A 12376-nucleotide genomic window follows, 5' to 3' on the forward strand; every position below is an offset into this window, starting at 1 on the left:
TGGAAGTGCATGGAGTCCTGAATTGGCCCTGGATGTGTTTTATGGTTGAAGTATAATTTGTATTGAATGAAATTTTGTGTGGTATGGGATTCCTGTGCTGCTAGTCTTTGGAGAATGAATTGATGGTGTTGGCTAGTTGCTGACCAGGCAAATGGGGCCATAAACACATCATGTTTTGACATCTTGTTCAAATACCCATTCAAGGCTCCTAGGGCTATCCTATTTGCACTATTTTGTATGAAATCCAGAACTTGGTTAGCTTTACCTGTGTTTTTGTTAGTCAGCCATGCACAACTACCATATGTGATTCTCAGGAGGAGAACTGATTTAAACAATTTCTTGATTTCTTTCATAGCTAAACCTGAGTGAAATTTATTGATGCATTTGAATTGGTGTAGTGTGTATTCACCAGTCTTCTTCATGTGTTGTGGATGACTATTAAAATTGAGTTTGGGGTCTAACAAAAGCCCAAGCCATTTTACATCCTTACTTGGGTGGAGGAGAATGTTGCCAAAGAGGAAGTCTAGATTTTCTGGGTTTTGTTTGTTTGTGAAGTGCATTAGCTGAGCCTTCTTCTTATCAAAAATTGCACCATGTTCCTGAGCCCATCTGATTGATCTTTTGGCATGGAGATTGAGTTGATTTAGGTCTCATTGATTTTTTTGACACAACTATGTGAACTACATCATCTATAAAGCCTATTGATGTCTCTTTTGAATTTGGTGAAGGTGGTTTTGTGCCTAGTAAGTCTGAGTTGTAAATGATATATGAAATCACCAAAAGAGGAGCTCCTTGGGGTAAGCCATTTTTGAGGTCAAACTTTTCTGATAAGAAATCCTGAATACATAGATTTGTTGTGTGTTTGATTGGCAAACCTTGAATGAGATGAAGTTGATATAATGGGCATTGTGTTGGACAAAGCTTATGCCATAGTCTTTCACGGTGGACAGATAGGTAAGTAGATTCAACATCTAGAAATAAAGCTGAGACTACCTCCTTTTCCCGCCATTTGTTTTTGATCTAGGACATTAAGATCACTAGAGCATTGCCTGTGCTATGTTGGCGGCGGCCTCCCATGTGGCTAGGTGAGATGACCTTGAAATTTTTTGGCCCAGTAAGTAGTTGACTGGTAATGATTTCTTCCAGGATTTTACCAATACAACTTGATAATCCTATAGGCCTGTAGGCATTTGGATTCTTTGGAGTTCTTCTGCTTCGAGTTTAGGGTATTCAGTCTCGTTTGTTTGATTGTTGAATCATGAAGCGGATGCGTTCGGAGCTGTTCCGAGGCCGTCGGATCTGACCCGCCTTCGGGGAGGTACGCCTTTACCGGGCCGGAAATGCTGTTTAGAGAAATGCTGTTTAGGGTTGGACCACTTTGTGCTCGCATTGTTGCGATGCGATCTCACGCAGAAAAAAATTTAACCTCCAAAGCGAGATATTTAAGAAGAAGGCAACACGAACTTTCAAAGCGCTAGCTTGTCAATCGAAATGGGCGAGATGATAAATTCAAACCTAGATATCACCTCAATCGAATTAGACTCGGTATTTGATGCTCACGTTCATCTACGTCAGACCGGACAACTTGCTGAACTCGTCACACCTCATTTGGCTCAAGGTGGTATCAGTACAGCTTATGTGATGGTTAGTGATTCGAACTCAAAAGAAGGATGTGTAGAAATCATTGTTAATCGGCTTCCAACTTTTACACTTAGCCCAATACGATTCCACCAATCACTACTACCAAAATGGCATTGGCATATAGAGCCGAACTACAAGCATTGTCACCCAATACTGAGTTTTTGATGAGCCTTTATCTATCCCCCCAGCTAGATGTTGAAGAAGTTCAGCGAGCCAAATCGGCAGGAATTGTTGGTGTGAAATCTTAGTGAGCTTGACTTGCCCTCATGATCTACAAACGTGGTAAACGTTATACTGATTTGTGAACGTTCAAAAACAGTCCGAGGGGAGTAACAACAAATTCAAGTGGAGGTGTGGAGTCTTATGAAATTTATTATCCTGTATTTGAGATGATGGAAAAACTAGGGATGATACTGAACTTGCATGGTGAGGTACCTAGTAATCCTCATGATGTAAGACACTTGCTCTGCTTTCTTAATTTATGGGGCTTCACTAATCGCTCTTGGCTTGTAATACAGGGTACCTGCGTGTTGAATGCGGAGGCAAGGTTTTTGCCCAAGTTGTTACAACTTCACCAAAGATTCCCAAAACTGAGAATCGTGCTTGAACATGCTACTACTCGTAATGCGATCGAAGCTGTTGGTGCACTTCCACTTATTTCTTATCTCCACTACAACAGTTTTTCTTAAGTTTTTCGTCAAATTTAGGTCAAAAGTTGTGGCCCGACTGTTGGATGTACCATCACTGCTCATCATCTCACTCTCACCGTCGACGATTGGGCTGGTAATGGTCTAAATTTTTGCAAACCAGTCGCCAAATTTCCAGACGACCGGGAAGCCCTAAGAGAAGTCATTAGAGAAGGTAGCTTTGAACGTCTCGTTTATCTTTCTCCGTCGGTTTTGTTGAATTGAAGCTCTGCTTTGCCCCAATTAGGTCATCCGCAGTTCTTCCTAGGTTCAGATTCTGCGCCACATCCGATCACGTCCAAATTGCCAAATCATCCATCAACTTGTTGTGCTGCAGGGATTTACACTTCTCCCTACTTACTGCCTAGCTTGGCTTCCATCTTCGAATCTGCGCTTCCACCTCCCACATCATCTTCGGAAATTCGTCAGATCTTGAGTCCTATACCTCTAAATCGGTTGAATGGATTTGTCAGTACATTTGGAAGAGCATTTTATGGGATAGAGAAGAATGAAAAGGGACATACGCTGGCAAGGGATGATGAAAAGATAGTAGAGCTTAAAATCACTGGTGAGAGGGATCATGAAGTGGTGGTACCGTTTTGGGCAGGGCGCAAGTTGGGCTGGAAATTGAATACATGAAGAAGACGAACTTATCCTTGTGCTTAATCTTCTTCGGGATTCTGGATCATGACAAAAATCAATCACAGAGAATCTATTTTTCATTTTGTTGAAGAGGAAGGAGAGAAATGCAAGTTTGTAGCATAAATTGTTTGAAAGTAGCAAAGGTATCCTTGCAGAAGTGAGTGAAATCAAGATTATACAATCAAATATGCGGATAGACTCCTTACTAAACTCTTCTCTCATAAGATTTGGAAAAACATCGGATCTCATTTCAGCACAATATCTGGTAATGCTTAGCTGCATGGAAGACAATTGAAAAGAAGTCAGCCATCCTCACATCAAGCATTATAATTTAGGCTAGACCACGTCACCACTGGACTGTGCGCAAAGTTATCTCCCTTTAGACCAAAAGTTCTCATTGAGTTACGAGACACCGGGCCGGCTTTGATGTGTCATGAGTGGATTCTTTTCAAATTAGACAATTCTTTCGGCCGGACATGGCATTGCACCGCTCCACCTTTCAACGTTACACAGATTGAAAGGAAGGGAATAATGTTTTGTTCAGAGGTTGCGCTCTGCGGAAGGGTTTCGGTCATGATATTGGCATACAAACATAATACACTTTCAGATACATCTCATTGAGTCATTTCACGAGGAGTTACAGATATCTGATAGATCTAGATCCACGAATCTCATCACGGTGAAGATATAATGCATAAGAATACGTGTTCATCTTCCCCCTCGGCCAATCTAGAATCTCGATTCTCACCAGTATGAGATTGTGAAGTTGTAGTTTCGAACTTTCGGTGACCTTCTGCTGGAATCGAATGCCAGCTGCGAATATCGAGTCGCTACTGTCCACCATCCTGGCCCTCAAAAATTACAAACTTTGAGATGAACTCAATAGGAGTTCATGCGAATAGTAACTTGTTTTGTCAGGAAAGTTCGTCGCAATCGTATCAATTGAAACACCTTCTACCAGTTGCGCATTGCTTGCGCTCAGCTCATGAATGCTAGCCTCGCAGAAATCACAATCCTTCTGAGGTCGAGTGTTGTTTGATTCTTTTGAATGAGAGCGAAAATCGATTCATTTAAATCACTACCTAGTGAACTCCAAAAGATTGCCGTCAAACGAAGCTGCTCACGAAAATTTAGACGCCATGCATACACTATCATTATCCGCAATTATTTTGCTTTTATATTCATTAAGTTCTTGTTTGCGCTGCATGGCTCTCGAGAGAATTGAGACGACCGTTGGCCATATTAAAGGACAAGAAGGTCCGGGGTACAATATATGGCGAAGTCCCTCAATATTTTCCCAGACATCACCAAGAAGACGAATCTTTGGCTCAGGAAGTGCTGGAGACGTTTCGTTCTTTCACTCATCTATTGACGATATTATGCAGCAGTCGGGGTATGATTCTGCTGGCACAAGGCTCAACGGAAGAGGACCTGAAACAGCAGAAGAACCTCTGCAAGACAAGGGAGAAAGGTATGTGCCAGATTGCTCTTGATTGATATATGCGGATAATCCTTTGATGCTCTAATTCGACTTCAGGGATTGCTTCAGCCCATCCCCAAAACCATTTGATCCCACCTTCTCGCCGCAAGGTAATGGGTATGAAAAGCAGATGACTCATCTACCTGATGGAAAGAGCTCACTCCACGACCATCTACCTCCCAAGTCTTCTCCCGTAAAGGTCAAAAAATTCCGCGAGACCAAGATCAAAGCCGAAGGTCTAAAGCCTATCCAGTCTGCGATGTCATTGACCAAAGATGAAAAGCATGCAAGCGAGATTACGGATAGCAGTCCGGCCACCGGACGAGAGAATTTGGGTGCTAGTATACCTATTTTTGATGTACCTGCAAAAGACCAAGTGCAGAGGAATGCCAAAGTTCAATACAATGGTAAGAGATATGATACTCTTCCACAAGCTGATGCGACCCCTGAGAGTGATGGCCATTCATTGGATGCGCAAAGAGAACTCCGGAAGCTGGCGCAAAATCACCAAGCTCAATCACCAAACGCTGGAAAGGATATAGAGTCTGTCAAAGAGCCGAGAAGTCCGACTCTGCACAAGAGTATTACAGGAGACAACAACAACAAACTGATAGATGAGTCCAGGTCATTCCAGCACAAAGGAAAAGGGTTTATCAAAGCTCCCATAATCAAGTGTGCATTGCCAGAATCCGGTCCCAAATCAAACTCACAAGGTTGGCAAGAGGCACAGCGGACCAAGCTCGAAGGAAACCCGACAATATTGCGCCCGCTAACTGAAGTTCCCCCTTTTCATGGTGATGGATCTGATTTAAAGGAAATAGCAAGAGACTTGGAAAAAGATGGAGCCAAAAGGGACTCCAGGAACTCAAATGATTGGACGGCTGTTCGTAATCCCTCTTGGGAAGTTCCCATTCATCATGAGGTGGGAAATAAAATTCCTACCACCAAGAACAAGTTTGCAGAGATTTCTGAACAATATTCCAAGACTGAAGACGAGATTCCTGAAAATCATGTAGGAACTGATGATGATGTCAATTCTACCTTGATGAGCATAATACCCACTGTGAAGGACAGGTCACAAGATTTTGGTCAGACACACAATGAAAAGGAGCAAGAAAGTGGGATATCAGGGTCAAGTGAAACCCAGAATGAGTTCAAAATCCAAGTTGTTAGAGAGTCCCCAAAGATTACCAAAAAGAATCACAAGAAGCATAAGAAAGGAAGCAAACATAAAAAAGGACAAAAAAACCAACATGTTGCTAAAGGTGGAAATGTAGGAATCCTAAAATCATATAAACCCTCAACCATTTTGGATGTTATTGATGTAATAGTTTCTGAAGAAGGACAAGACCATTCAGAATCTTGTGCATGTGAATTTGTGAATAAAATTCTACATGCAGACAACCAACAAACTGGGTTGAAGATGGATTTGAATATAGCTGCTCTTGAGTACTTAGAAAAACTTGTTACTGTTCAAGAAATGATGGGGGTAATACTTCAAAGATGTCAAGTCAGGTTTAGGAACTTTCATGAAGGATGCATGAGATCTAGTGCATTGATTCAAATTTATGATGAATGGTGCATATCAAAAAATGGGCCACATTTAAAGATCGTCTATCTGATCCCATTCAAAAAGTTTGTAAAATGCTGGACATTGAGGAGCCATGGGCATTATTCAAGAATAAAAAGGTCAAAGATTGGGACATACTGTTACATGAGATATCAATCATAAAACAGGAACCTGACCAGTACAAGAAACTTCAGTGGATTTTTGAAAATAAGTTTGAAAAGAGAATTGCTACATTTTACTTGATGTCTTCCAAAAAGTTGGGTCAAACCTCAAGAATTGTAGATAGGGTTATAAATGAAGGGGCAGTCATGCAAGGGGTATGCTTACCACTGATTGTCCGTTTTTCCACTGTTCTGGAATTATCATCAAAGAAAACAAACTGGGGTTCACTACTTCCAGGAAAGATTTCAGAAAAGGTTAATGAATTAATAGACATTATGAAGGGAAAGTTCACTCTTCCTAACAATGAAACTATTTGGTTGTTTGAAACCACATGGGTAGAAGAATATACCAATCATTATTTAACATGCCCAAGTACTTGGATCTCTTCACTGGTCCTATCTCGTATCAAAGAATTAGCTATGCTGGCCAATTGTTCAGATGTACAGAAATGTGAGAAAGTGATGTCTAGACACCCAATAATATCTCATGGACTTAAGTTAGGGGAAATCCTGGTTGCAACTCATGTTGGTCTTGAGATTCAAAAGGTCCATTATTTGAACTTGTTGTTTCAGAGCCAGAGGCATAAAATGGAACCCCACTTGATAGCAAGGGGCTATATTGGAAAATGGTCTGAAGATCTGCCCAAAGATTTGAAAGCAAGGTCGCACATGTTCAAAGAATATTTTGACCTTATGGGAAAAAAAGTTTGGGGTTTAGAGAAGTGGATTGATGATTACTTCACAGGCTATAAAATCAGGTGCCCACTCTGTAATCAACTATAACACTGATCAAAAATGTGAACCCCCACTTAGGTTACAAGATTTCTGACTCACCATTATGCTTAAATATATCCAAGATTCAGAATTGTCTTTATGATCACAAATATAGACTAATATGTGGAATCAATGTGTATCTTCATGTGGTTTACTCTGAAAGCTTTATCATCAAAACTCACAGATATCCTATGTGACCAGCAGATAGCAGGGACATGGGATCCATGTTTTTGTAAATACTTAGCCTCCTGATTTTCAAATGTGACATGTGCAATCCTGTGTAAACTATCCCTTGAAAATACATCCAATAGATCTTACGATGACTTTTGGCCCATTGGAAAACTGTGTGGGTATAGTGGTTTTACTCTTAGTAATTTTTTTTGAGGTCCCATGAAATTGAAAGGAACAATGCAGGTTCATGATTCAAGTGACACTGGATTGTTTGTGAGGCACAGATTGTCTCCAGAATTTTACTCTAAGATCAAGGCTGCCACTATACTATACTGTACTATACTGCACTATACTATACTGTACTATACTGCACTATACTATACTGGACCTGAAATATACTTGGTATAGTATATTTCCAAACATGGTATAGTATAGTGCAGTATAGTATAGTATAATTGAAATATACTGCGGTACATATATAAAAACTTATCAACAACTTGTATGGGTGTCTTCCAGGTATGTTTGGTAAATCCAAATATACTGGGTATATTTTCAGCATAGTATAAGTATAAATATACTAGTATAATCCATATAATGCCTAGTATAGTATACTTGAAATATACTATACCAACAGTATAATATACCGGTATAGTATAGTGGCAGCCTTGCTAAGATCATGTGTGAACCATGTTTCACTATCAAGATTTGACACCATCCCCTTACAGGAGTTCCTCCGGCCCATTGTTATTCCATTAACTCCTTGAACAATACATGAAGCTTTGAGCTTATAGTAGTAGATATTTGTGTCATGTGATACAGTTTTTCAGTATCCATTTCAATAGAACTCAGGAGAGAAATACTTTTCATATTCTGTGAAACCCCTTATGGAGTCAGCTCCCAAATAAATAGATAGAAAAGGTCTTGCTCCATATCACTGGTATGAGGGTAGCTCCACTGGGAAAGGGATAGGTGGAGATGGGATCCTCATCACACAAACTGTATAATCCCAGTGAAGGAGCTTCCCACAACTTGGTTTGGTTCTCCTTATACTGGGTAGTGGGTAGCCCCCCCCTGATTTTTTAGTTTATTGATATCAGCATACCAACTCCCTTTGAGGCAGAAAGGGAGATTAGGAATAGTAAAACAGAATCTACCAGAGAGTCAACCCAGTTTTTGTGACATGAATAGATATATAATTGGGATGGCATGGTGACTAAAGAAAAGTAATTCATCCACAGGGGCTGCCATCTAGTCCAAATACCACCCTTTTTACCCAGGCTATAGACTGGGACCCCACAGATTCTTGACCAGCCAGACCTACCTTTTAGAATGTACTGTTTGATACCAACACACAATTTGAGCTTTCTATTATATAAACAACCAATATGAACCACTATTTGTAGTATACTCCAGTGAAGGACCAGTAATGGTCTTCCCAATTGATTATCAATCCTGAATCTGTTCCTTGATTTTTAGCTGTTGGTATATTCAATCCCATCATCAAGATCCACTCTCTGGAACCAAAATACAATAGCAGAGGGAAAACAAATCCATACTTGAAGATAAAAGGGATGTGAATAGAGCATCTGACTCAGGAAATGCACCCACCACAAACACACAAAGACAGCATTCAGTAAACGAAAGATAATTCAAATTGACTGGGTTGCTTGTCATTCCTTGTTGATTGCATATACCCATTCTTGCAAAGCAGGACGTCCGACTCCAGCAAAACAGAGTGTTTGTAAACTCATCTTTTATAGGACATTACCTTAAATTATAGGTGAGATCCTGAGTTGTTATAGCAATCTCAAAAGACACACCACACCATTGGAAAGTCTCATTAGGTTTTGACCCTTGATTTTTTGATATACAATTGTGAGGCTTGGATGAACAAGCTTTACAAGAGTGAATGTAAGTCGAGAGCTTGTGATGGGAACCATGTAGTCAAAGGTCCTGGGAGTCTGGAAAAGGGAGGACATAAGCATGAAACAAAGCAGATCCCAAATGTTGAGCTAGGAAGGTGTTTTGGAATGTGATTCAATTTCAAGTTCTGATTGAAGTATCATATATATCACCTGTTTCATATTATTTTGTGAAAATGTTTCAGCACAAAGATGTTACATCTTAGCACAGGAATAAGAAGAGATGGATTTAGTGAGAATGAGCCCAGGAAAATCATTTCATACAAAAATTGTATTCATCATCCATTAAAAACTCTACAAAAAATATGCCACAGTCTTTGTCAATTTACAATCTGCAATGGTACATCCTGACTTTCATGCTATGTGCAACTCAAATCTCATTTCATTCTCTAGCATTACAAAACATTAAAGCAAGTGAGAATGAAGTACAAGAAGCAAAATCAATGAACTACAATGTCTGGACAAGCCCAGCTATATTTTCAAAATCATCTCCAAGGAGACAACTATCTGGGTCAACTGACCCAGATAAGTTTTCATTGTATGCTACATCCCCAGAAGATATATTCCAGCAGAGTAGGGGCCATACCTCAAAAAAACTGGTTGAGACAATACTTCATTGCAGAGAAAGATTTGCTGTCAAAGGGCCAAGAAAGTATGTACATTTCCTCAGAAATACAATTCATATTTTCAATGATACACATGGATCAGTGAATATTTTCTTGCTCACTTAATTTCTACTCTTTCTTGTGAAACATCACAATGCTTCTTTCAAAGCAATCCTGAAGGCATAGATTCACGCACTGATGAGCCAAATCATGCAACTTCTTGGTCCAAGTCTTCAGAAAGATATATAGAAGAACCTGGGAATTCAAGAGTAAATGACAGAAGTGCCAGTTCATCACAATCATCAGGACCCACAACACATGCTCAATTTTATACAGATCCAAATCAGGTTCAGGATTTCAAAAGTGTTTTTTTGAGAAACCCTCCAGACTTAACAAAGATAAATTCTGAAAGGCTGATCAAGGATAACAATTCAAAGGATAAGGTAACAAACACAATGTCATATGATTCTGAACGCAGTGGATCACATTCTCTTCAGGAACCTCAAAAACTCTCCACAAAGATTGTGACTGTCAGTCATTCTGAAGAGCTAAAAAGTCAGGCCTTCCAGTTACATCATTCAAAACCCTTGAAGAATGAAATCAAAGAAACACTGATGAGTAAGTCTGGAGGTCCTCTGAACAAAGATAAGGAAATAAAATCAAGCAAAGTGATAGAAATCTCTTCTACATCAACTGATGATCCCAAAGGAAAGTCTTTGGATGAAGAACAGTGGAAGGTTGTCAAGGGGAAGGGGAAGGGGAAAGGGAAACTATCCAAGAATCATAATCAGGCTTTGCTCAGTGGGGATGCTGATGAATTGAAAGCTGGAAATCAAGCTGGTGAAATCCCATGGGAATCATTAAAATTTGAAGCCTTGAATTCAGACTCTAAAGAATCCAAAAATATTCATGAGAAGACAGTTCAAGAAGCTCAGGAGCACAGTTATATAAGAAATGACTCAAGTGAAGGCTCTGGAAGATCATCAAATGAGTTGGCTAGTGCGTCCAAGAGTCATGGGGAGACTTTTGTAGAAGACAACAAAGGGGGTGAAACTCATGTTTCCGTACATGATATTTCACCAAGTGCTGTAGATCAGGTCAGCTCCACAAGAATATTTCCAGGGGATGTGTTCCAACCCACAAAAAAGCACCCTTCTCAGATGCAGCAGAAGGGTAGAAAAAAGAAAGGAGGACAAAGACTTAGATCAACATCTAGAGTTAAAAACACTGATTTGAGTGATGAGCCCAAAGAAGTTGAGGCTTTAAATATCCCAAGCAAAGAACACAAGCAGAAGGAAACAAGAGAGAAGGAATCTTATACTGGTTTATCTTTTGATGAATTTTTCAAAGTGGTCTTTCAGGAGGAAAGAAAAGAGATTGGTGTGGATATCATTGCTGATGATTCTACATTTAGATACCTTGATTCAATCAAGAAAGACAATGCGGATATGTTAAAAAAGGCTTATGAAAAAGCACAGCTTGCAATTTGGAAGTTTGATGAAGGTTGCATGAGAACTACTTCATTTTCTAAGATGTATGAGGAATACATCATTCAAAGAAGATGGAGAACTTATGAAGGAAGACTTCATGATGATATCAAGAAGGTTTGCAAGATCCTCAGAGCTGATGAGAAATGGCCATTATATGAACAAGCCACTGAATCTGATTGGAAAGAGCTATCAGTTGCATTGTCTACAGTGAAAGAAGAGGAGTACAAGTACAAGCAACTATGCTGGTTGTTTTCAGGGTACCTTTGGAATAGGGTTGCTACATTTCACTTGAGTGTCAATAAAGCATATCAGAATTCTAATATAATGCAAAGGGTCTTGCAAGATGGAGCAATTGAGAAAGGTGCAAGTCTGCCTGTTCTAGCTTGTATATCTGATGTCCTTGAGCTTGGATCAGAGAGGGTTTTCTGGGAGACCTTATCCCAAGATGACATCAATAAAAAGGCACTCATGTTGATAAATATAATGAAGGGAGAGTTTACCCTACCTGATGGTCAAACTCTCCACATCTTTCATCATGGGTGGAATAGTGAATACACCAGATACTATCTAGCATGTCCAACAAAATTCCTGTGCAAGATTTTCAACTCACGTTTAAGACAACTGGCAGTCTTGGCTAACAGGGGTGGCAGCTATGACCATGTTGACAAAAGCAGTAGTGATGTTCCTGAAAAACTAAGTGATAGTGCTGTTCCTGAAATCAAAAGTGGTAATGATATTCCTGAGGACAAAAGGGGAAGTGATGTTCCTGAAAAGAAAAGTGACAAAGCCCAAGATATAGATGATGTGAAAATTACTCCAGGAGAGGCTTTGGTCTCAATCCATGTTGCCCTTGAGATTGAGAAGCTGAAAGAACTTAAATCAGTCTTCAAATCACAGAAAGGTAAAGGAAGATACTTTGGTATTTGGAATCCAGAAGTTTCACTTGACTTGATGAGTAAAGCAGTCTCTTTTAAGCAGTTTTTTGATTTCTTTGATCACAAGGTTCTGGGGTTCAAAAAATTCATGGAACAATACAAAGCAAGCTTCTCAACTAAGGAGAAATCTGTGATAACTGAAAGAGGGTTTTGAGCCATTTTTTATCATTGCAAAGTTTTTGAACATGAAAAGTGGACTTCTATGAAAAAGTTTGAGGCTTGTGTAGTTCTCCAGTTTCAAAATTGTGGTAAATTTTTGTCTGATGTGACAGCTCTACAGGTTCCCCAAAATGTTCATC

The 12376-nt window shown here is 39.7% G+C and overlaps 3 protein-coding genes across 3 annotated transcripts; all 3 read left to right on the forward strand.

Annotated features, from left to right (window-relative positions):
* Nucleotides 1–1500: 1500 nt before the first annotated feature.
* Nucleotides 1501–2966, forward strand: MELLADRAFT_33928 (uncharacterized protein; the record flags this gene model as incomplete). Its single annotated transcript, XM_007406402.1, has 6 exons — nt 1501–1644; nt 1716–1888; nt 1961–2093; nt 2160–2279; nt 2349–2502; nt 2575–2966. The coding sequence occupies 6 exons, from the start codon at nt 1501–1503 to the stop codon at nt 2964–2966; spliced, it is 1116 nt and encodes a 371-aa protein (XP_007406464.1).
* Nucleotides 2967–4348: 1382 nt separating this feature from the next.
* Nucleotides 4349–6963, forward strand: MELLADRAFT_103585 (uncharacterized protein; the record flags this gene model as incomplete). The annotated part of the gene is made up of 3 exons (XM_007406403.1): nt 4349–4440; nt 4519–5999; nt 6086–6963. The coding sequence occupies 3 exons, from the start codon at nt 4349–4351 to the stop codon at nt 6961–6963; spliced, it is 2451 nt and encodes an 816-aa protein (XP_007406465.1).
* A 2389-nt stretch (nt 6964–9352) lies between these two features.
* On the forward strand, nt 9353–12231 carry MELLADRAFT_103586 (uncharacterized protein; the record flags this gene model as incomplete). Its single annotated transcript, XM_007406404.1, has 2 exons — nt 9353–9699; nt 9822–12231. 2 exons carry the CDS (start codon nt 9353–9355, stop codon nt 12229–12231), a joined length of 2757 nt encoding a protein of 918 aa, XP_007406466.1.
* Between the last annotated feature and the right edge of the window lie 145 nt (nt 12232–12376).

This window comes from Melampsora larici-populina (assembly GCF_000204055.1).
Source record: "Melampsora larici-populina 98AG31 unplaced genomic scaffold MELLAscaffold_6, whole genome shotgun sequence".
Lineage (NCBI taxonomy): Eukaryota > Fungi > Basidiomycota > Pucciniomycetes > Pucciniales > Melampsoraceae > Melampsora > Melampsora laricis-populina.